Genomic DNA, 24,724 nt, shown 5'->3' on the forward strand with positions numbered 1-24,724 from the left:
TCTAGTTTGCATATCAATTCCAGCTCAGCAGTCTCTCGTTGGAGTCTGTTTTTGAAGTTTTTCTGTTGTAATATAGCCACCCGCAGGTCTGTCATTGAATGACCAGACAGGTTAAAGTGTTCTCCCACTGGTTTTTGAGTATTATGATTCCTGACGTCAGATTTGTGTCCATTAATTCTTTTGCGTAGAGACTGTCCGGTTTGGCCAATGTACATGGCAGAGGGGCATTGCTGGCACATGCTGGCATATAGCACATTGAATCTATCTCCTCTTGTAAGTATTCTCACACTTCTTATCAAACTGTCTGTACTGGGCTATCTTGATTATCACTTTAAAAGTTTTTTTTCTCTTACTTAATTGGCCTCTCAGAGTTGGTAAGACAACTCCCACCTGTTTATGCTCTCTGTATGTGTGTATATATATATATCAATATTTATTCCACCCTATATGCATCCGAAGAAGTGGGCTGTAGTCCACGAAAGCTTATGCTCTAATAAATTTGTTAGTCTCTAAGGTGCCACAAGTACTCCTGTTCTTTTTGCGGATACAGACTAACACAGCTCCTACTCTGAAACCTATATGGGATGTTTCACAAGAAGGGCTGGGGTTTGTCCTGTTGCCCTTTCTCAACGTTTCCTTTTCCTATGCTGAGCAGAGGGTATTAGCTGTGGCCAGGTGCTCCCTCTGCTGTAGTAATGGCATAGCCTGCACAGCCACTAGCTGGCTATCCTCTCTCTGCAGGAGCCAGCCTGCAGCGCCTGATTCACCTCCATCTGAGCTCAGAGACAGGCATCTAGGCACCGTCCTTCCGCCTCATAGCGGCCGCTTCTGGCTTATGCAATACTCAGACTCAGTTACAGCCAGCCAACTAGCAAGACACACCCTCTATGGCCCAGTAGCCACGCCCTTTGCTCCCTTTTTCACCAATGAAAAACCAGCACCAGTGTTTTGTCCCGCCCTTCGCTCAGCTTTTCACTAATCGTACATAGCCAGGCCCAAGTGCGTCCCTTTATTTGACCCAATCACACACCAATACCAGTGTTAAATCCTGCCCTTCCTTGTGTCCACCAATCAGATCCCTTTATCCAGTTTCCTTTACGTTATCACTATCGCAACCAATCCTGGTCCAGTTACGTTATTTCCCCGCTCCCTGTCCTTGTTTCCCCTCAGCTCTGCGTCACCCGGTGGACCACCAATCAGCGTGGGGCCGGTATGTTCCACGCAATATGATAGGCGCTCTTGCAGCCAATAGGGGTGGGTCTGGCGAAGCTATATAAGGGGGGGTTGTCAGGTCCGTTGGTTCCCCGCGCGAACGAACGGCTGCGTGTGACTTGTGTGCCTGTCTCTCCTCAGCTGAGCCATGGTGGTCATCGCGCTGTCCCCGAGCCTGCTGCTCCGAGCCCTGACCCGGGCGGGACGAGCTCCCCGAGCCTGCTGCTGTGCCCTGAGCTCCCGTCGGCTGCACCTCACCGCGCCCAGGTAGCAGGGGAGGCTGGGAAAGGGGGATAGACGTCCGAAGGGAGGGAGGGAAGGGCTGGGAAACGTCCGGGCGGGGGGGGGGGGGGGAAGCGCGGAGCTGTGGAAACGTCCCCGGGGGAGCGAGAAGGGGGCTCCTTGGGGGGGGGAGTTGGTGTCTCTGCGGGGGGACGAAAGGGGGCTCCCCTGGGGCGGAGTTGGGAGACGTGTGTCTGTGGGGGGCAATAAGGGGAGTCCCTTGGGGAGGGGAACGTGGGGATACTCGCTTTGCGGGGGGGGGTAAGAGGGGGTCCCCTGGTGGGGAGGGGGAGTTGGGGAGATGTCTCTTTGCGGGTGGGCGAGAGGGGGGGTTCCTCTGAAGTGAAGAGAGGGGCCTGCTTGGGGATCATGTAATGTAGGCTCGGGGACTCTGAATTAGATGGGTAACTGGCAATGTAAAGCCCAGAGAGGTGCTAGTGTGCAGCCAGGGTGCTGAGGGGCAGATGGGGGTGAGATGGAGGAGTGATCTCTTTGGTGTCTGAGAAATGACACAATTTTCCATTGAAAAAGCAATGAGGAAAAACTGACTCTGGGTGGCGAGATCATGGAGCCACCCAGCCAGGGGCAAAACCAAACTGGGCATCCCCATCCCAGGCAGATGGTGGATATATTGGGGATCTAACCACAAATACTGATGCCCTGTCCAGGATAGATGCTGAATGCATCAGGGAGCAATGTCTAAACATACTGAGAAGTCTAAACTATGCAGTTATTATGGGGGATTGCAACCCCCATCTTGGACAGATAGTGGGTACAGTGGCGATGAAACCCCAAACACTGGAAAGCTGTGTCAGAGGCACCTAGATGCATGGGAGGGGGATGTTAAACCCCAAACATTGTGAATCTTTCTGTCAGGCTGGGACTTGTATTTACCCAAATTGAAACCCAGGTTTGCTGTTGTATACTTGTGTTGCCTGTAAAGTACAGTATTGCTGAAATGAATGGGACCTTCTGCTCTGTTAGCCAGTTTGCTTTGGTTGAATACTCCCAGTGGCAGCTAGCAGATCTGCAGGCTGATGAAATCCTATTCCCTGCTTGCATGGAACAGCTGCTTCTAATACTCAAGATCCAGGGCACACCCTGACCTTGCTGCCTACAAAGCACCAGCTGCCCTTCTGGTCTCCCTTTGTAATTGGATCCACCACTACCTTGTAACACTCTTGGTGTGGTGGTGGGGGCACAGGTGTAATTGAGTTAAATGTAATTATATGTGGAGGGGATGAAGAGTTATTTAGTGCTGAGGAAAAATCTAAAAGGAGTGGGGAGAATTCTCCTTACAAATCATCATAAGAACTTTCGTTTCAGGCCAAAGATCATTCTACCAGAAAGGGAGGTTCTTTAGATAATTCAAATTTGTTTGCAAATCTGAGAACCTAATGCATGATATAGTTTTAATTGTCCACCCTACAGAGTTGTTAGAATTTATTAGTAAACCCATGAAAATTTACATGCCTGGACATACAAATTTCACCTGCTCTCACCCTGATGAGAAATCTTAATTTGGTTGTCAAAAAATCACTTGTGTTAGGAAAGTAGCATTTTGCAAGTGTGAATGAATTGTATATTTTAAGTAAAATGGTATGTATTAATTAAATTATTGGTATGTGAGGGGAGCCAAAAATTTCTTACTCCTCAAAATACCTGTTTCCCAGCTCTGAATGTTCCTTCATTTCCCAGTAGCAAGAAATGTATTTTTGTCCTCCTTTCTTTTTCTGTGGTTTCCATTATCACTCAGGAATTACATTATGCTACAGTACTTGCGTCAGTCTAGCTTTGAGATTTTTCCACTGCTCCTCCCCTTTCAGGAACTCACACAGAAAATTGTGACTATGTGCTGTAACTTGGCAAAACTGCTTTCCAGTGAGATGGTGTTGTCTCAGGTGTATTAAAATTGTTTCTGGCTTGCTCAAGACACAAAGTGCCTAATTTGTGTTTTTCAGACTTTTAAAGGAGTACTTCCAACTTTTCTTCACCCTTAGTCTCTTTTTTGGGCAGGTCTTCACTACGGGGGGGGGTCGATTTAAGATACGCAAATTCAGCTACGCAAATAGCGTAGCTGAATTTGACTTATCGCAGCTGACTTACCCCGCTGTAGGGATGGCGGCAAAATCGACCTCTGCGGCTTCCTGTCGATGGTGCTTACTCCTACCTCCGCTGGTGGAGTAAGAGTGTCGATTCGGGGATCAATTGTCGCGTCCCAACAGGATGTGATAAATCTACCTGCCAATTCAGGCGGGTAGTGTAGACCTAGCCTTTGATATATCTCAGGGCTTGACTCTCTTGGAGGGGCCTTGGGGAGGGAGGTTAATGCTCCTTCCAATAGATATGGAACTATGTTCTGGTCTTATAATATGAATCTGAACATTATTCCACTGATGTCAATCTATGTAACTGCAATCAGATCGGGGTTAAATTTTGTGTGTGTGTGTGGGGGGAGACTGGTGCTCCTGTGCACCTCTTACCTATACCCTGCCTTCCCCCTTTTGCTCAAGCCTAACGTCTAGTCAAGGAGCTATATAATGAAAAGCTGTTGCCAAGGTTTTGCCTTGGCATTCCTGTAGACTCTCTGACAAGGGATACATTGCAGCTCTGACTGAAACTTAGATTCTTTTATGAACTTCTAACTCTGTTTATAGTAGAAGACAGCTTGCTGCACTTCCCAAAACTCATTTAGTGACTTACTGTTCGTGTGATATTAATCAGCGTTTAGCTCTGCGGTTAAAACATTTAGCATTTGAAATGGTGCCAGTAGGCTCATTTCCCCGTTACAGGGAATAATCTCAATTATATTTGGTAGTACCTAAAAAACTATCTGACTACCTTAGGCGATGGCTTTTTGGGATTGTCAGCTAGGTATAACTTAATTTCACAATAAATTTACTGGACAGATGGATAATCCAATTATTTAAATGAGGTTTGTGCCCCCAAAAGAATCTAAGGAGAAACATTTAAAATCTCCAAACAATGCGTCTGAGGCAGCAGTGTGTTAGAGTACAGATTGTCCTACAGAAATGTTCACACCCAAAGCTACTTTGTGTAGTGCCCCCATCCACCCAGTTACCTCCTTTAGAGCTAATCTCCTTATGGGTTTTGATGGACGTGCTTCGGTTCCTCTGGATCCTGCCACTCAGCAGGGTACAGCTTTTTTCTTCCCATATGAATTTATTTAGCGGTGCCTCCACCCTGCTTGCTCCCCTTGTCAGGGTCACCAGGGCAGCGGGGGGGGGGGGGGGGGAATTCTAATCACAGGGTAACCCCCGCTTACTTGCCAGATAGTTGGAGACTTCCAAGAAATAACACAAACACACACAATATATTTAACACAGTAATTATATTAAACAGAAGATAAATATAACCGGGTAAAACACAATTCTCAGGGTTACTGATGCCCATGCTGGTAATACCTATGCATTTCCCATCATGTGATCTGATACTGCAAATACCAAATTAGTGTCCTGTTGGTACATGTACTTTATAGATGCCCTTGATTACCTGTAACCATGATATCTTCTGTGCAGCAGTGAACAATGTGGCTGACTAGGTTCAGTACAGCCCAAGAGACACTCAAGTGGGATAAGGTGAAAAGTCCCTCCACAAATTTAATAGGCAGCAGGTTAACAAAATCCCCAAATCCTTACCCCCTGGTTAAAGGATGCAGTTCAGGGAGTAAGGGGTCTCCCAAACAATTTCCCTGACTAGCTAACTAAAAGATAGTGCACTCACAAACAACTGTGAATGATCCTCAGATTTAGAGATGGCTCTGGCCTCCTCAGTCACCACAGAGGGCTGATGATACTGCTGGCAGGTGTCCTCTTCTTGCAGGAGTCAGGCTGCTTCTGGTGCCAGGATTTCCCCTTACCACTAAGGGCTCAAGGTGCAGATTACAAAACTATACTAAAATCCAAACTTTAGTCTCCCACCCTAGTGTTCACATACACTCAGCAGGCAGCAGCCTTGAACTAGCAGCCAGAGCAGAGCTGGCCATGTGGTGACTGATCTCACCTAGGGAGCTGGAAGGTTAGCTCAGCTTGGCTGGGGGAAGTTTCCCCAACAAAGCTCTACAAACTGGAAGTCACCTTGGAGCTGGAAAAGCTCAAGCTAAGGGATCTTGCTTTCAGGTCCCCAGAGGCCAGTTCTCAGGGGGAACCCTGCATGCAGGCCTGGGGGACTCACTAGCTCCCCACACAGCCACTCCTGCCCTTTCCCTGGGTGGCTAGTCCAGATTGCTCCAAAATGGCTTCTCCCTCTCCTGAACTCCCTCGGAAGAGTTTCTCACTCTGTTGGTTGCGGAGCAGACTGGCTCCCCCTCCCTACCAGGGACAGCATGCCTCTCCCTGATCAACCAGCACACAGAGCCCCAGGAATCTAGGTAATCTCCTTGGGGTTACATTTGTGTAGGCATCAATTTCTGCCTTAAACTCCCTTCAACCAGACACAATCTGTGTGATGGTTCCTCTAGCCTACTTTCTCTCATTGGGGCCCTAATGAAAGAGACGGACCCATGGCTAAAGTTCCAGACCTGGGATTGTACCCTCAAAGGAGACTGGGTTGTCATTTGGTTAAAACAAGGGGAGTGGAGGGCAGGACTTGCAGTATGACGTTGAGGGGAAAGTCACTTAAAATTTTGTTTAGCAATCTAGAAAAATGGAATATCTATTGTGTGTGTTTTAGTCTTAATGCATGTTTGAAGTGCTCTTACAACTTCTGTTGAAAGGGGGAAGTTTGATATCAGACAGTCAGTAATGCAAATTAGGAGATCCTTTTAGATTTCCCCCTTTTTGACAATGCTAGCCTAATCTATTTGAGCAATGACTTTCCTTCTTAGATGGTAAGAGAGCAGCCCTAGAAATCAAATTTGTGGACTATTTTGGCTATCTGAATGTAAAGTACTTGGCTAAATTTAGAGCTACAAGGTGAATAATTTTGGAAAGTAGCCTAGAGCAGTTCTTGAAAATAGCAAATTTAATTGGTTCTCTTAAAACAATGTTTAAAATGATTTAGTTTAAAGCTAGTTTAAAATAGTATCTGAAGCTTGAATTTGAATTTGTCTTGTAAGAGGCTTGATAAATTTTTCCTTTGTGGATTTTTTGCCCAGCTGTGGTGGAGACAAGTATTTGACCACAGTATTGTGCATCATGCTTTCCCTGGTAGTTATTTGCATGTGATGCTGATGTATTAGATCAGTCAGAATGACTCGTAGAGTTTACACAATTTGGACAGATTTCCTGTTTGGATCCTTCCCCACGGCCTGTGCATCAAGCAGTGTTCACATTTCTTCACGAGCACTGGCCAAGAGTTGTAGTTAGGGCCCTACCAATTTCATGGCTGTGAAAAACACATCACGGACCGTGAAATAAGCCCTTCTCCATGAATCCGATGTCCCCTTGTTCCTAGGAGTGCCCAAGCAAAGAGGGCTCCTAGCTCCGGCTGGGGCATGACAGGACTTATTCATCCCCTGCACAGCTGCTGGGAGGGGGGGAATGGCAGGGGGAGACTAGACCCACCTCCGGGTGCCTCCCCGTGCTGCAGGACACTCTGGGACTGGGCAGCAGCCCCAGAGGTTCCTGCAGCTGGAGGAGACTTGTGGAGTTGTCCGATCTTCTCTGTGCTGCTGGAAGCGTCCCAGAAAAGGGGACTCCTAGCTGTAGTCCAGGTTTGGCTGGGGCAGGACAGGACTTGCTTTTTCCATGCAGGGCTGCTCTTGGGTATCTCTCCCGGCTGCAGATATCTCCGCACCCTCATCCCCACTCTGTCCGGCTTTGAAGGCAGCACAGAAGTGAGGGTGGCAATCCCATGACCCCTCTACAACAGGTTTGCGACCCCTCCCCCCATCCCCTTTTGGGTCAGGCCCCCCCACGGTTACAACACCTGAAAACGTGAACTTTACCAATTTTTCAAATCCTCTGGCTGTGAAATTGACCATAATGGAGGTGAATTTGGTAGGGTCCTAATTATAGTTGCCACTGAATGAAAAACTCAGTATCATGACCCCTTGTTCCTGCTGCTGACCATAATAATGTCTACAAGGAACAAAACTGATATTTTGTAAGTTTTGCTGTTGGTAAGAGTAACTGCTTTTTATTCAGACTGTGATATTAATACATTTCCTGAAGTTCAGATGTAAAGGAAGTTGGTGTGTAGCCTTTCAGTTAATGTAAATTGGCAGCTGTGTAACCCCTTTGGCTAGTATTTCTGTCAGCTTTCCCTACTGTGTGGTTATCCAGTTTCCTGGAATGCATTGGCAATAGTTATGTATTCCTGATACCAATATAGACCAGGAATGTATGTAGGGGGCTTTTTTAATATGACTCAAATGTCAAAGATAAACACTTGTATTTTATTCTCTCTGCTTCAGCAAAATTTCATATATTGATCAAATGTCAGTAGCCTGTTTTTAAAGCTGTACTCATGACACTGATATTAGTTTTTGCAACAGTACTTGTTTTTAATTATCTTAATATGCAAGCTTAAGAATATTTGTTGGCAACAAATTCTAAGATAATATGTATCTAAGACATTATTCTGGTAAAATGATAAACTTCAGTGGAAAGTGGTTAGTAAAGGAATATGAAATCTGAGTAAAGGGCAAACAAGATAAACTTGCATAGTTGCATTATTCTAAATGTGCTGTGGTTTTTGACAGGGAATTAATATGGACTTCAATTTTAGCTTGTGCAAATTATCCACTTTAAAAGATCTAAGTGTTAAATTGAAGAATTTAAAAATGATTAAGTAGAACTTGCCTGTAGTGAAATTCCATTTATAGTGAAGCAAATTGAAAGTCCCACATTTTGTTTCAAAGAATTTTGGTTATAGTGAAAACTCTGCTAAAGTGAAATTAAGTCCTTTGTGTTCAGGGAGGGGAAGAGGATTATTTAGAGATGAATTTTATTTGCTTGATTGCTAACTTAGAATATAAAATGTACACTGGACAAAAGCATGACTGGAGCATGGCTTTCCAGGAGAGAGCAATCCATGAACTTTCTCATATTACATGAACTGTCAGCAAATAGAAAACAAACTGGCCTAGGAATTGTCTTCAAATTTCATTGCTTCTCAGAGCAAAATTGCGGAATGGAATTTAATTTATTGGCTTGGGTATGCATCATTTGATTTGCCTCAGAAAAATCTATCCTCTTCCAACTTTGCTGCTAGTAAACAGGATATCTAGCTAAGCAGAATTGATTCTTGTATTGGCCACTTGAAATGGGTTTTATACAAATGTTAAGTATGGAATATAATATTTGTGCATAGGTCTAACTCAGTACAACAGCAACTGCTATAATGACCTACATTAGATTCTTTTCTTGACTAAAACGGGGTGAAGCTTGGGTAGAAAACTCAATATGGAGTGAATGTTTTTAAAACTGGTTCCCTGCTTAGATAACATTTTCTTATTTTTTTTCAGAAATGATGCAGTCATAATTTCTGGAAGAAAGCTGGCTCAGCAGATCAGACAGGAAGCCCGACATGAGGTTGAACAATGGGTAGCAGCTGGTAACAAGAGACCCCATCTCAGTGTGGTTCTAGTTGGAGAAAATCCTGCAAGTCACTCCTATGTACTTAACAAAACCAAAGCAGCGGCTGATGTAGGTAGGTTCTTGCACTCCTGTCTTTGTGCCCTAATAGGACACTTAACAATGAGTATCATTAACTAATTTAAGACCCCAATTTAAGTTGGGCTTCTCATATGCTGGATGACGATACAGTTTTCAGCTTGCTGTCCATGTAGACTTTTATCCACTTCACTTAGTGTAGTGGCCCTAGTGAACCCACCACATCTTCCAGTGTGGTTGTCTGCTTTCATCTAACATTGAGGTACAGCCCTGAATGCAATACTTCATCTTCATCTGAGTCATAGACTAAGAAGGAGCATTGTGGTTTGCATCTTGCTATTTGAATAGAAGATATTTAAGTCCATGGTATATAATATTTGTTAATGGAAGATTGAGACTTTTAAACTTGTCAATAGAGATGATTTCTGTAGTGTAAAAATTAGCATGAATTAAGAATGTTCATTTCCAGACTAATCTACATTTGACCCTCTCTAATAATGTGGTGTTTAAAATGACTCTCTAGGAATCAGCAGTGAAACAATCCTGAAGCCAGCCTCCATCACTGAAGAGGAGCTGCTTGATTTGATTAGCAAGCTAAATGATGACACCAATGTGGATGGCCTATTAGTGCAGCTTCCCTTACCTGGTGAGTTGGTGGGATTTTGAGGAGCTCTTACTGGGCTTGTCTTCACTACTGGGAGATCCATGCAGTGGGTGTTGATTTAGTGGGTCTAGCGAAGACCTACCAAATCGAGGGCAGTGCGTTCTCCAGTCAACACTTTTTCTCTTCTCTCTCCCCCCAACACCCCCCCACACACACACACACAAGCTCACTGTGTTTGCACCTTTACCTAGAAAACTTTCAAATGTCTTGTATATGGTGCGGGATCAAATTACAGTCTGGCTCTGCCCTGAACCTGCTGTGACATTGCTGCTTCCGTGGCTCTTGTGTGTGAAGTATATGAAGGAAATGGCATTCTGCCATGATGCTGTTCAATGAAGAAAAGTTGGTTTATTGACTTCCTTTGTAGTAGCAGTTGAATGTGTGCATACAGTTGAGATGGGTGTAGGTTAGATATGTTTTCACCTTTCTGGAGTAGTGGCTGCTTATTGGGACTGCATTGTATACACAACTGCAATCTAGGTGGTCTAAAAGTACCATCTTCAAATTTTAAGGGATATTTTCACATTCATTGCAACAAATATTGAATGCACAGGGTAAATTTGAAGTCCCTATGGTTAATTCCCTGCTTGTATTCAAGGAACTATGGAAAGCCTGTCAAATTCATATATCTGTTGGGGTAATATAGTCACTTGAGATTGCAATAGAAATATTTACACAGAATATCTGGTAGTTGGGTTACATGGGGTAGCCTCAAGTTTGCCATAGTGCTTTAGAATAGGCTCATGGTTTTCTACTACCTGGGGATGTGTGGAAGAATGTACAGTGTAAGTCAGAGGCTAAAGTGATCATTCTCAGCTAATTACATTTTCTTCAGCTCATTAAATGGAGTTGGTTGGCCCCTAATGTTGACACTTACTTTTTTTCAGAGCATATTGATGAGCGAAAGATCTGCAATGCTGTGATCCCAGAAAAAGATGTTGATGGCTTTCATGTGGTGAATGTGGGGCGCATGTGTCTGGACCAATATTCAATGCTGCCAGCTACACCTTGGGGTGTGTGGGAAATCATCAAGAGAACTGGTAGGGGTCAGAAGAGCAACATTTTAAGTGCTTTTCATCTCCATTGCAGTTTAAAGTTGACTGAGTTTTAACTTCTTTTCCAATCCCTTAGGAATCCCAACCCTGGGGAAGAATGTAGTAGTGGCTGGCAGATCAAAGAACGTTGGAATGCCCATTGCAATGTTGCTGCATACCGACGGCAGACATGAGCGCCCTGGAGGTAACAGCTCTGTTCTTGTGAGAGTTTGCAGGCTAGTCACAATGGGTCACTAAGAGGGGAGACACAGAAAAGAACGAGTGCTGTAGAACTAGAACGTAATACTGATCAATAGTTTTCTGATTACTGGATCACTGCTCATCACTCTAGTAAGGGTGGTGGTATGTACTGCAGGCCATGCCAATTTGTGGCTAAAGATCTCATGGCACTTGTAAGGGTAAACACATTAACTGCGTTGTCCTTGAGTAAATACATGGCACTCAAGTTTATTGATGTGATGTGATTTTCCCCCCTTTCTATCAGTGGTTCAGTAAGAGGACCTTGTCCCCAGCCCACTTAACAATATGGGAAAAGCAATGGTTGTGATCCACACACTGAACTTATGATCTTTGCAGATTGTAAATCAGTGGGGGGACCCTTCAGAGTGAAAAGCTAGAATTTTTCATATCAAAACCTGAGTAAATGCTCATTATGACTAATCTTGCAGGTGATGCAACAGTAACAATATCACATCGCTACACTCCTAAGGAACAGCTCAAGCAACACACGATTTTGGCTGATATTGTGGTAGCAGCTGCAGGTAAGACCATTAAACTCTTTGCACTAAAGGCAAGATTCCCACAAGGGAGAAACTTGCTGTAATGCTGCTGCTTTATATAGGAATCAGTGTACTGAGGATGCCTTCAGGTCTTGGTGCAGTGTCCCCATGTTACATGTGCAGTCTGTGCTCTGTGAGGCTGGATGGCACTTGCACAGCCACTCCATGCTGCTGCAAGGAGCAGCCAGAGGGAGTTGTTTGAGTGAAAAGAACAGGAGTACTTGTGGCATCTTAGAGACTAACAAATATATTAGAGCATAAGCTTTCGTGGACTACAGCCCACTTTGTTTGAGTGAGGGACTCCAGATGACTGCTGGCTTGAGTTGCAGCAGTTTGGGGAGCCCTTTCTGATCTCCTATATAACAGAGCTGTTGGAGCCAACCCAGCTTGTTAATTTTTAAATGAACCTGGAAGAATCATTCTCTGATAAATGACTTGCCTGTTCCCAGCTGTATCTGAGTAAAAGGGCAGCACAGTCACATTGTGAAATTGTATTTGAAAATCCATATGGCTAGGGACCTATTTTACTATAGCCCGTGAGAGGCTGAGCTGCAATGGATCATGCAGTAGCTTATGCCATTTGGTTCGATCCAGGAATAGCTCAGATTGTCGGACCCGTGTCCCTGCTCATCTTGTCTCCTTTGTCTAGTGCAGTCATGAACAGAACATGTGCAGAGGAGCTTCAATGGGTCTCTGCTTAGCCATGGAACCATACATGTGGTGGCAGCCCACTCGAAGTATGGGGCCATCAGCAAAACTTTGGCATGAGTGCATGGGAGCCATGAGGACACTGGAGGAGGAGGAAGAAAGGGTTGAGTGAGCTAAAAATCACAGAACAGAATAGTGAAGGGACTGAAAAATAGTGACTGTGCTGAAGGTGGAAGCACACAAGGAGTGAAACAGTCAATTTTAAGACGCACGCATTTTTAATGTAGATCTGTAATGTGACATCAGGAAAAACAAATGCAGTGTAGAGGTCATTCAATGGCAATGTTACTGAAACCACATTGCAGTCACTAAAGAATGAACTATTTCTTCTTACGGATACTTGTGACTTTTGAGTTGCATAAATTTGTAACTGGCCATCCTAAATGTCTGGTAGAACCTGATAAGCATGGCCCCACCCCATCAGTTGCTATTTGCCCACATTTCTGGCACTGATAGCTATGGACTCTACATGCTCTTGCAGGACTGCCTTCTGTCACTAAAACTGAGGATTTTCCCAATAATTTCACTTCTTCCCCTTGATATATTGTTATTACATTCACTTGATGACTTTGGCACACTCCTGTACTAATACAAGGCAAATATGTACCACTACAGAAGAACTGGTTACATAAACTTAATTGAAATTGAGTTCTTGGAAATGCTTAATTTTTAAAAAATAAAATATTTTGGTTCTAAGCTACTTGATAGCTCTTTTGGAGTAAATTTAACTTTTTCCTACTATTTACATTTTTTCTCTTGAAAATTACTTACCCACAATTCTGTAAATTTGGACATAATAAGGGACTTTAAAACAAATCCAGCTGTTGATCATAATCCATAAAATGGAGTAGAATAACAAGCTATCTTGTAAAATGCTTTTGGTGGTAATGCATGATGGTGTGGATGGACATACTTACATTTTAGCTTTGAGAATCTGCTTTTCTGTCTCTTTACAGTGGGCTTATTGACTAGTTTTACGGTTGTGAATTTTATTTGGTAGCAACTAAACATGGTGTAATTGGTTGGTGGTTTTTAAATTTCAGGTATTCCTAATCTGATCACAGCTGATATGATTAAAGAAGGAGCAGCAGTTATTGATGTTGGGATAAACAGAGTGCAAGATCCTGTTACTGCGAAGTCAAAACTAGTTGGAGATGTGGATTTTGAAGGTACAGAGGCTGTTTTTTGTATCTACTGCTTTATAAAAAATAAATAATGTATGGAGATATCCATCTCCTAGAACTGGAAGGGACCTCGAAAGGTCATAGAGTCCAGCTCCCTGCCTTCACTAGCAGGACCAAGTACTGATTTTGCCCCAGATCACTAAGTGGCCTCCTCAAGGACTGAACTCACAACCCTGGCTTTAGCAGGCCAATGCTCAAACCTCTGAGCGATCCCTCTTGAGTATTTAGTATTTACTAATGAGTATTTAGAAGAGCAGAGAAACCCCACTTATATGACTGAACTGATTTAGACTGACATTGAGAAGTTCTTTCCTACATTGTAGGGCAGATCGTGAATTTGATCTCATACCATACTTGAGAAATACTTTGGGAACAGTGCTTCCTGTTATACCATGGACCACAGGGCAATTGACATGCCATAAACATCTGCAGTTTTCAGTCACTTGATCTAACTCCATTTTCACAGCTGCACAGAGAAACCTTTCTCAACACTTCACCTGATAGTATGCAGGATTGCCACCTTCTGATGACTTGCTGTGCCTTTGAGTTTAGACACCTTATTACATGCGTTGATCATGGAATCAAACTGTCTTTTGAAGAGTTGTATGTAATGTTAGGTTTAAGTATTAAGGCTTACTGCTGCCAGTGCCCTGTCCCAGAAAAGGCAAGAGACAGCACATGTTCAGACTGTTTAAACTCCTCTTAGATCTACACAAAACTGTGCGTGGGACTTTTACAGATGGTCTTTGCTGGTTTTGAATTACTCTGCTGACATTCAAGCCTAATTCACTAAGAACTAGATTACACATTAGTTGTTAACAGACTTCTGCATTTTTCATTTCAATGTAGCCTGTTATGACTTGTCAATATTTCTGCTTGTTAGTGCAGCTTCTCAATAGGACACAGGTTTTGAAAGCCTGTTTCTAAAGTGTGATGCACCATTCTTAATTCTAACTTTCCTTCCTGCAGGAGTAAAGAAGAAAGCCAGTTACATCACTCCAGTCCCTGGGGGAGTTGGGCCCATGACAGTTGCTATGCTGATGAAGAATACAATTATTGCGGCAAAGAAAATGCTGAAATCTAAAGAGCTTGAAGCCTTAACTGTTTAATGGTGGACTTATAACTTTCAAAATAACATTCCAAATCAACTCCCAAAACCAGGCCGATAGAAATGCAATATTTTTATTTATTGTATAGAAGTTAATTCAATGATACTTTGAAGTCACTAGATATTTATTTAAAGCATAAGTATACAATCATTTGTATACAAAGGCTTTAAGCAGCTAAATACCTGGGTCACTCCATCTGTTTAGTTTCTAATGATTCCCAGCGAAGCTGGGTTTCTTTAATATTTAAACTGGTTACATTCTGAGAGGTCTAAAACTTGCAGGATGGAGAAAATCAGCTGCAAGGGATTTTAATGCTGTGACAGTGTCACTTATACAGGAATTTATAGTACACAGGATATGTGAAGCTAGCAAGTTGGAAAAAGTATCATCTACAGTGAAAGAATAATGATCTTCAAGGTAAAGTGCTTTCATAGATACTGAAATTTGACCACATTTACAGGATTGTTTGCTAGCACTGTTGGACACTAGCTCAAATCTAGGTAGCATTGAATCCTGCTAAGACATCTTATAAGCGCAAACAAGTTGAAAGCTAAACAGTTCTCCCAGCTATTGGTATGTAGCTAGACCAATATTCAGTACTGAGGCACAATGCGACTATTTTTCTTTAGCCAAAGAACAGAGGTGGCTGTTGGCTCTGCATTGGATGTGATATTTTCCACTACAGTGTGAGACCTGAAAATGCTTAGTGAATAACCCAGGCTAACTTTGATTAAAAAATAATTGCTTGGTCTCAGAATAATTAGGATGGGTGAGTAACAGCCCACATGTTACATTTTTGAACATATAGCCTGCCAATTAAATTGCTGCAGGGCATTCGATCTGTATATAGTTGCCTTGGATAATTTCTGGTCTGGTATTACTCAAAAGCTACTTTTAAATTCACTACTGTTTTGGTGTATCACTTTCCTAAAAAGAGCTAGGATAGCTGTTTTCCACACAGCTAAATCACTTGACTTTGTTTCTGGTCAGAGACAGCCATTACACCAAATGGTTTGGTTGTCTATTCTGGACCAGTCACTTGATTGCAATTACTAAACTCACTTCCACTTTTGTCAAAGAAGCAGACTGCTTTGTGTGGTTTTTTTTTTAAGGAGATAGCTTCCAACTTTGTTTCAAAGTACAAGGTCAGCTGTAGTTGAAGCTGCTGCAGCAGAAGTGAATTGTAATTTAAACTCATTTCTGCTGCTTATCTCTCTGTTGCACCAAAATTTGCAGAATAGCTTCTTTAATGCTATCAGTACAAAAGGGACTTTTAAAGTTTCTTACCATCTATAGTGGACTGCAGCTTCATATTAAGTAGGATGAAGAAGATTGGTTTTACATTTCTTTCTAGACACTTTCCTCTACAGCAAGTCCTGTGTTTCTTCTGAAGGCAAAGCCTCAAGTGTCCTGGAAAGTAGTTTGAAACAAAACCTGCTCCTGCTGCCAAATCTCTAAGAGGAAGAGAGACCTTTATTGTGAGCAAAAAAAAAAAAAAAATTTATTTATATATATATATATATATATATATATATATATATATATATATATATATAATATAAAATCACTTGCTGCCTTACCTGCTGGAGCTGAGAGAGCCTCCAAGAATTGAAGGCTTGTCTTATTGCAAACTATTGTGCTGCTAGGCCCAAGAACACCATTAGTCATATAAGTGTTACCTGGATTTTACCACCACCTCCACTAGACTGGTCTTAGCAGGTTGTTGTATAGGAGGGATGCATTTTTGATATGAGTGAAATTCTGGAAGTTAAGATTTTGGTTTGTATCATGAACACACTACAAAGTGAAGAGAATTTAATGCGATTTATTGGATTGTTAATGAAATGTAAAATAGCTACTGTATTTAGTAGCAAATAGACTGCAAGTCTGGTACTCTTCAAATCACTTTACATATACAAAAGTGTAAACAGCCTGTGACATTGAAAACTGCATGGATTTAATTAAAACTGAAACTGTACTTTATAGCTTCCTTGATTTAAAAGTCAAGCATATTCTTGTGCTACATGAACACTTAGTTGAGTCAACAAAGCCTTTTCAATTTGCTTTGTACATTGAAACTGAACGGACATATTGCATAAAGTAGATTAACCTTTTAAAAAGTAATTAAGCTTGTAAGCCTATCATGCTTTAGCTACCACAGACAAGACTGATACAAAATAAACTAGAAAATATACAGAACCACCTTTAAGTTCAAATAGTTTTTACCTTAACATGTAATAATTAAGTGTCTGTCACTTAACTGTCAACTGGAGTAATACTGTTTTATTAATCTCACATTCAAAAACAGTCTTGCTGGGTACTCAAGCTAGAAAATACTATAAATAGGAAACTGAATTCAAGTTTTCTTTTGTTGGACTTCACTTAAATATTTACAAAGAACCAGCATCTGTTTCATTCTAGGGTTCAAAGCAGTTGCAATATTTAACCAGCATTCCAGAACCCCTGCAGAGTAGACTTTGTCAGAAACAGGGCTCTTTTATCCTAAAAAACCATGAAGCCTGCTCTTAAAGATGCATGCAGGTGGAATTTATAACAAAACACTGAGGGCTTGTTCTTTGCAGCAATCTTAAATGGCTGATATTTTTTTCCATTTCTTTCTGAACTTAGCTTACAATTGCATTTTTTCTAAAAATAAAAACCCTCAAGACAATTTTGTTGCTTTCCTTTCTGAAAAGTGCACCAATGAGTGAGTAGGTACAGTAACATATTAACCATTGCAACAGTATCCAGCTGCCAGTTTGAAAGGATTAACTAGTAACAGGCCTTTGAGAGCAAACCCACACATCTGAACTAGACTTCTAAAAATCAGTTCAAAGCAGGCTCACATCATCTGGCAGTATGTGCAAGAGCCATGTTTAAGGGAGGGGCAATTGTAGAGGAAGCAAGGGCTGGCCAAAGTGATAGTAAGGAAGATGCCCTACTGTAAGGGTTGAGGTGTTTGTATAAAGATAAAAGCTAAAGTGCTGTGCACTAAACTCAAATGCAAAATAACCTAAGGTCTGTATTTGCACCAATGTAACTGAACTGAATTTCCTGCCCCTTAATGGTTTTGAAAGCATGGGGAGGGGGGGACTGAAAATCAAAAGTAGGAACTGGCTCTTAAGAAAGGGCTTCCCTTGAATTTTTTTTTATCTGTAACCAGCACTCAAGGGACTACTGCCAAAGGCTGCACCTTATAATTTGAATTAAAAAAACTAAACATGTTTCAAGTCACTGACTTAACCAAGAATGAGCTTGGTGTGGAGTTGCACTAAAATCTGCAGCTGCAGAAACTTTTCTGAGCCCCGTAGCCTTCCTCCCCTGACTAAACTGGGAAGTATATCAACTCAACTGTTAATTAAAACTGGCACAAATAGACATGTATGTATATCACTGCCCCTTCTAGACACACTTTGCCTATGGTTAGCTAAGATAGGGTCACCACCCTACTTTTCACTTACATTGAGGCTAAGTAGCAGACATTTGCCTTTCACCCAAGTTATGGAACCTTCTGATTCCAACAACACAAGTTGTTAGTTTCACCCCCACAGTTAACTGAGCTGTCCGTAATCCCTATCTCTTTCTCAATAGCCTAGTGGAGGGAAAAGGCCAGCAATCCAATCTGACATATCAAACATTCATTCCTCATTAAAAAATTAACTGAGAAGGGCATGTAAGTCACTTCCCAGCAGGACTGCTGTTGCTACCATCTGGCTAGTATATGGAATCATAACTGCTCAATTGTCATAGGACATGCTATAACAGCAAAGCCCTCTTTTGCTCCAGTGGCAGGGGCCTGTGCTTTCAGAGCAGGAAGTTCTATTGTTGAGCTGACTCTGGCATGTATCATAAAAATACCACCCTGTGGATTTCTCCACTCCTGTTTAGATAATGCCTGGGCTGGAAGGGAATGGATTAGAGCAGTTAGGGCTCTTCCATCTCTAACCCTAGGATTAACCAAACATTTCACAGCCCATAAGTGCTTCTTACCTTCCAGACAGTTATTTGTATGTGGCTGGGTTGAGCAAAAGTATGGATGGTCCTTTCGAGGAAGACTGTTGCTGGAGTAGAACATGCTGCAAAGTAAAAGCTAGACAGTCATTGCCCCTGTAATGGTTACCCACAGGACTTTCTAGTACATCAGGTGACATGGGTGGAGTCAGCTTTGATGGTTGGTGGTGGGCTAGTTCAGCCTGACTGGCCTGGACAATGGCAGTTTGTGTGTGTCAACCTCTTACAAGTTTCTCCATTAACAATAGGAGTTACATGGACTAAGTCTGCTTAGAACAGTATCATTATAACTTCAGCAGAGAGAGAGGGTGGGAAGTGCCTGAGTTTAGCTTTTTACAAGCCTAACCCTTTAAAATTGCTCCTAGCTCCGGAGAGTGAATGCCACGGGGTAACACAGAGTTCATACAGAAACCTTCCTACAGGACAGAAGCAGTTTGAAAGGGCTATGGCTGTATTTTTAAGCAGCAGCCAGGGAAGTTTTCCACTTAGAGTCTAAACATTCCATAACGTCCCAAAAAGGGAATTTTTCTTAGCCCTGTTTTGTTTCTGGGGTGTGCATTGTTTGCTGCATATGGTGTGTAAAACATGCAATAAACTGCAGTTTACAGTCCTGAAATCTCCCCTCCCATCCCCAACGGAATGTCACAGATTACTGCTCAAGCATTTGTGAATCCTCCCTGGGCCAACTAACGCTAATAGGGATACAGACTACACGAGAATGGTGGAGTTGAAGCTTGCACTGGAAAGGGTGTGGCTCTCCAATGCTGGTAATGTCAGGGTCCAGATGCTGAAGGAAGGTGGCCCTGCTATCTTCAGAGTCTTCATTGAAATAGCAGCAACCGCCCAGGGTCTAATGTCCCCTATTACTGCAGGGACCAGAGTCCTAAAGTACCATTTCCACATTCCTAGCATTGCTCTGAAGCTGGCGGTGGTTTCTTGGCCCAACTGAACGGGGTGGAATTCCACAGCAGTTCTAATTTATTCTGCTAAAAGCTAATGGAGAAATGGGTCCTGGGGACCAATGATCTCCTCAGTTTGTCACATAGAAAAATAGGCCCAATTTTCTTATTTATATATCATCACAAAGGAAGGACAGTGTGGGACTACAATGTGGTCTCGCTGCCCATGTCCCGAGGGTGCTTTTCTGTGTCACTGTCTTCATAGTCTGACTCCATCTCTATCTTCACCTGGGGCACGCCGCAGAGAGGGTTTCGGGAGTAGTTAAACGCAGGAGATGATGGGCAGGAAATCTTCAGGTGAAGCGTAATACTGGAAGGGGAAAAGGCACAAAAAAGGAGTTACAATCCATGAGGCTGGGTTAAAGCCATAGTCTTTATCTAACAGGGGGGTGGGAGGGGAGGAAATCCTGAGATCTAATCCCACCTCTAACACTGGCTACTTCGAGCTTTGGACAAGTTCTTCGTGGCTCATTTTCCCCATCTGTATAATGAGGAGCTTGTGGGGAAACCTGGATCCAGATGTCCAAATGTGCAGCCTAGGCCCAGCTCTACTACAGAGAATACCTGCCTCACAGAGGTCTTGAGAGGATTAGTTAAGATTTGTAAAGTACTTTAAAAGATGAAGAGTTCTGTATATTAATTCATGTTCAAATCTTTTTCAAAACACCCCCTGAGCTGCTCCATGTTTTCTGAGCTCGGGAGGTAGAATAAAAGGACAGAAATCTAATAAGAAAGAAGGAAATGCTGTGTCCATGTGTTAATCTATGGAACTCTCAGCTACAGGATATGACGAGAAAGATAATGTTGTTGGCAAGCTGTTCAAAAATGATACACACACCTAACTGTAAGGATGTTAAACTGAATATGATCAGAATTTCAAGGGTTATTGATTCTCTACCAAATTCATGGCTATAAAAAACACGTCATGGACCGTGAAATCTGTATAGAACAGGGTAAAAGCACACAAAAGACCAGATTTCACGGGGGAGACCAGTGTTCCTCAAATTGGGAGTCCTGACCCAAAAGGGAGTTTCAGGGAGGGGTCACAAGGTTATTTTACGGATGCCGCAGTATTACCACCCTTACTTTTGCGCTGCCTTCAGAGCTGGGCGGCCAGAAAGCAGCGGCTGCTGACCAATGGCCCAACTCTGAAGGCAGGAGCACAGAAGTTAGGTTGGCAATACCATACCAGCAGGGCCGGCTTTAGGAAGTGCGGGGCCCGATTCGAACAGTTTAGAAGGGGCCCTGACAGGGATGACTAAAAAAAAAAAAAAAAAAACCACGTTAAAAAAAACACGTGGGGCTTGTACTCACCGGCCCGTGCTCCTAGTCTTTGGCGGCGGGTCCTTCACTCACTCTGGGTCTTCGGCGGCACTGAAGGACCCGCCGCCAAAGACCCGGAGCGAGTGAAGGACCCGCTGCCAAAGACCTGGAGCGCCGCCGGGTGAGTAAAAATTAAAAAGGCGCCTCTAGCCAGGGAAGGGATTCTCTGCCACTTGCCCCCCACTCTGGGCGACCCTGCCACTGGGCACGGGGCCCTCTTAAGCGCGGGGCCCGATTCGGGGGAATTTGTGGAATTGGCCTAAAGCCGGCCCTGCATACTAGGCCATCCTTACTTCTGTGCTGTGGCTGGCGGTAGCTCTGCCTTCAGAGCTGGGCTCCCAGCCAGCAGCTGCCATTCTCTGGCCACCCAGCTCTGACAGCAGAAGCAAGGCTAACCTTGCGACCCCCACCCTCCACAACTCCTTTTTGGGTCAGGACCCTGACAATTACACTACCCTGAAATTTCAGATATAAATATCTGAAATCATGAAATTTATGATTTTTAAAATCCTATGACCGTGAAATTGACAATGCCAATGAAGTCCTCTGCCAATGAAGTCCTGCATGTTTCAACTGGGACCCAAAAATGAAGGCTTCCATAATGATTGGGCACTTCTAAAAATTAAGCCAACATTTTCACCACACACCTCAAAGAAAGGCAAGTATCTCCAATATACAGAGGGCTAAACTAAGGCGTAGAGGCGCTACGGTCAATGGGACTTGTGCTCCTAAGTTACGTAGCTACCTTTGAAACTCCCATCCTAGAACAACAAAGCCTTAAGCTTTCGTATGCACTAGACAATCAACGATGCAAATCCCATTGGCTGGAGAAATTCCATCACAGTGAACAAAACCTCAGCATTTAGACAGGACACACGTGAAGTGGAGACAATACAAACGCGTCTCATTGGGTGCAAATGTCAACCAGGCATGTGCACATGAACCAGAATACTGGAACTGACCCCAAACCAAAACCCCGGATGCCAGGAGAGACTGCAGTGCTGAAAGCATCCTGGCCTGACTGGTAAATGGATTACACCCTCCACCCCCAAAAAAAGCCAAGGCATTAGTAAACATTTCATGGTACGATCCCTCATGAACCACCAGGCCCAGAAACTCTCGCTATCCCCCCCTCACTATATGTCGGGATGCCGGCTAACCAATGCACTACAGAGGTGTGTACTAGCTTTGGCGTGCTAGAAACGTCAGACTAAGAATCACACGGTTCAGCTTACACTCATGCACGGCCACTGCATCTAATACTTGCAGAGTAGCATCTCGGCCTGTGACCCAGCCAGTCAACACCTGCACCAGGGCAAAACAGTCCTGGGGAAGAGCGGATCCAAACTCTGTGAATAGCTCGCCATATTTATTGTAGGCCCAACCAAAACCCTGGCTCTGAACTTTGGCGGATCTGGACCTGAATGTTGCAGCTCAGGCCCATTTCTTTCTATTTCAGTGTTGCCGACTCTCATGATTTTATTACAGGTCTTGGATACCTGATGTCTTCCTTAAAGCCCCAGCTCGTGGAATCATGTGATTAGGTGAGACGCTCAGCTTTCATTAAAAATAGAGAGGAAGTTTCTAGCACTCATGGCTGAGGAGAAAGGCAAGAAAATATGAACCCTAAAGACTCTTAAAAGCAGAAAGAAAAACAAACCCAAAATATTTTAATTTCATGCTTTTTAAGCCAATTTATGATTTCAAAAGCTGGGGGCTGGCAGTACTGCTATTATGCAGATGCAGGTGCTCTGAAGTGAAAGGGCTTCAGTATCAGGGTCAAAATCTTCACGTGAAGCAGGAGTAAGACAGGAACAGAAGAAAGGAGGAGACACAAGAGAACCGGAGGTTCAACAATCCAATGAATTCAAAGTGGGACACAAGTTATTCAGTCAAGTAAGCGGATAGTCTTCCCAAAATGAGTTCCCAAAATCCAGCTGGATGGTTGCCGCATGTAGCACTAAGCATTAAAGTTCTTGGAAAGGAGGGATTGGAGACAGGATTCCTAAGAATTTAGAGCCAAATCTTACAAACTCCAAACTGCCATCAAAGGAAGGATCAAACCCAATGACAATCTGGTCCATCCCCTTCGCCAATGCACAATTATTGTCTACAGCCCATTTCCTAGTGCGCTGCCCAGTCTAGTTACAAATGGCCCAAGTGAAGGGGCTCTCATCCCTTTACCCTCCGGAGAAGATTCTGCATCTCACTGCTGGGAAGCTCTTTCTTGGTATTCAGTCTAAACTTTCCCTTTTGTAACCCCATTCCATTTCTCCTAGACAGGTCTACTGTACCACACTATAGAGTAGAAGGAAAATATGAACAAACTTTCACCTTATACTCAGATCACACCTAATCTGAAGATGGAAAAAAAATTGGTACTTAATAAAACAACCTTAAAACTTGTCTTGTTCCTTTCTAGGCATTTTCACCCAGCCAACTAGCATTCTGCTCTGTCTTACATAGCCAATCATCCCTCCAGGTATTTATACAACTATCTACAGGCATTCATAGCATTAGTGCCCTAGATATTTACACCATAGCATCGGAGCTACTTGCTGTTGCTTTGACAGGGTTCATTCTGGGCCCAACTGTGTTAAACTACCAGATGGGAAAACGTCTTCCTGGGATATTTCTGGCCCAACAGGGAAGTGGAGATACTAGAATTTTCACAAGTGAATGTTCTGTCCAGCAAGAGTTCCTGCCCAAATTTTGCTGAGTTCTGGATAATTCGGCCCAGTATCTGACCTGACCTCTAGGCCTTTTGACCTTTGCCCATCCCAATAAAACACGACCCCCCAAAAAGCCAAGGCATTAGTAAACATTTCATGGTACGATCCCTCCTGAACCACCAGGCCCAGAAACTCTCGATATCCCCCCCTCACTATATGTCAGGATGCCGGCTAACCAATGCACTACAGAGATGTGTACTAGCTTTGGTTTGATAGAAATGTCAGACTAAGAATCACACGGTTCAGCTTACACTCATGCACGGCCACTGCATCTAATACTTGCAGAGTAGCATCTCGGCCTGTGACCCAGCCAGTCAACACCTGCACCTGGGCAAAACAGTCCTGGGGAAGAGTGGATCCACACATTTGCAGAGTGGCCAGTGGAGCGTTAGCTGCAGGGAGAGGAGAGTGTGCCAATGGGGGCTTGGGTCTCCATGTGCCACTTTGGAAAGTGGAGACATATTGCATGACAAAGGGGATGCAGAAACACCGTATTACCTGCACTTGCCAGATACACAGACAGCCTGGGGAATTCGCTACAGCAGAGGTCAGTGATCAGCAGCGCAAGGAGCAGGAAGGACATTTTTTCCATTACGTGCAGCATTGCGCAACCTCTCAGGTGCATTCTGGTTGGGCTTTCCCTTCCGCCCACTCCTTTCTCTGACGGATGAGATCTGCTATGGCAGCGTGGTCTGCTATGATCTAATAGGCCATAGCAATAACAAAACCTTAGAGGACTGGAATAGTGGGGGAGCCCTGGGCTGGAACAGCAGGGGATTCCATGAGTTAGGACTGTGGTGCACTGGCAGAGCTGGTGGGGGGGGAGGGGGGGGACCCCAGGAGTGGACTGACACAGCAGGAGGTGCTACAGATTAAGGTTGTTCCCCCCATGTTTTGATAGTGTCAGCGTTTATGAATAGCATAATGAATGGTGTGTGGGTGCTGGGTGCAGGATTGGTGACCTGTGATATGCAGGAGGACAGACTAGATGATCTGGTGATCCTTTCTGGCATTAAACTTTATGACCTTTAATAGCTGTGACTAAATGACCAGGCTGTTTGGAATCTGTCTGGCAATGCAATAACTTTTGAAGATAAGGTCCAATTTTCTTCTCGTCTGCACCAGTCGG

At 43.5% G+C, this 24,724-nt stretch overlaps 2 protein-coding genes across 8 annotated transcripts in view; one reads left to right on the forward strand and one right to left on the reverse strand.

Moving 5' to 3' along the window:
- The first annotated feature begins 1,257 nt into the window (after positions 1–1,257).
- On the forward strand, positions 1,258–16,548 carry MTHFD2 (methylenetetrahydrofolate dehydrogenase (NADP+ dependent) 2, methenyltetrahydrofolate cyclohydrolase). Its single transcript, XM_005286508.5, has 8 exons — positions 1,258–1,479; positions 8,924–9,108; positions 9,595–9,717; positions 10,623–10,775; positions 10,867–10,974; positions 11,459–11,551; positions 13,321–13,446; positions 14,431–16,548. The coding sequence occupies exons 1-8, from the start codon at positions 1,361–1,363 to the stop codon at positions 14,568–14,570; spliced, it is 1,047 nt and encodes a 348-aa protein (XP_005286565.2). The 5' UTR covers positions 1,258–1,360; the 3' UTR covers positions 14,571–16,548.
- SLC4A5 (solute carrier family 4 member 5) overlaps positions 16,380–24,724 on the reverse strand; it is a 133,578-nt gene continuing 125,233 nt past the window's right edge. For all 7 annotated transcript variants that reach the window (XM_065584400.1, XM_065584401.1, XM_065584399.1 and 4 more), the window contains one exon: positions 16,380–19,850. In XM_065584400.1, the coding sequence (XP_065440472.1) occupies positions 19,685–19,850 (166 nt within the window). In that variant the 3' untranslated portion in view covers positions 16,380–19,684. The remainder of the gene's footprint in view (positions 19,851–24,724) is intronic.

This window comes from Chrysemys picta, chromosome 2, assembly GCF_011386835.1.
Source record: "Chrysemys picta bellii isolate R12L10 chromosome 2, ASM1138683v2, whole genome shotgun sequence".
Taxonomy (NCBI): Eukaryota; Metazoa; Chordata; order Testudines; family Emydidae; genus Chrysemys; species Chrysemys picta.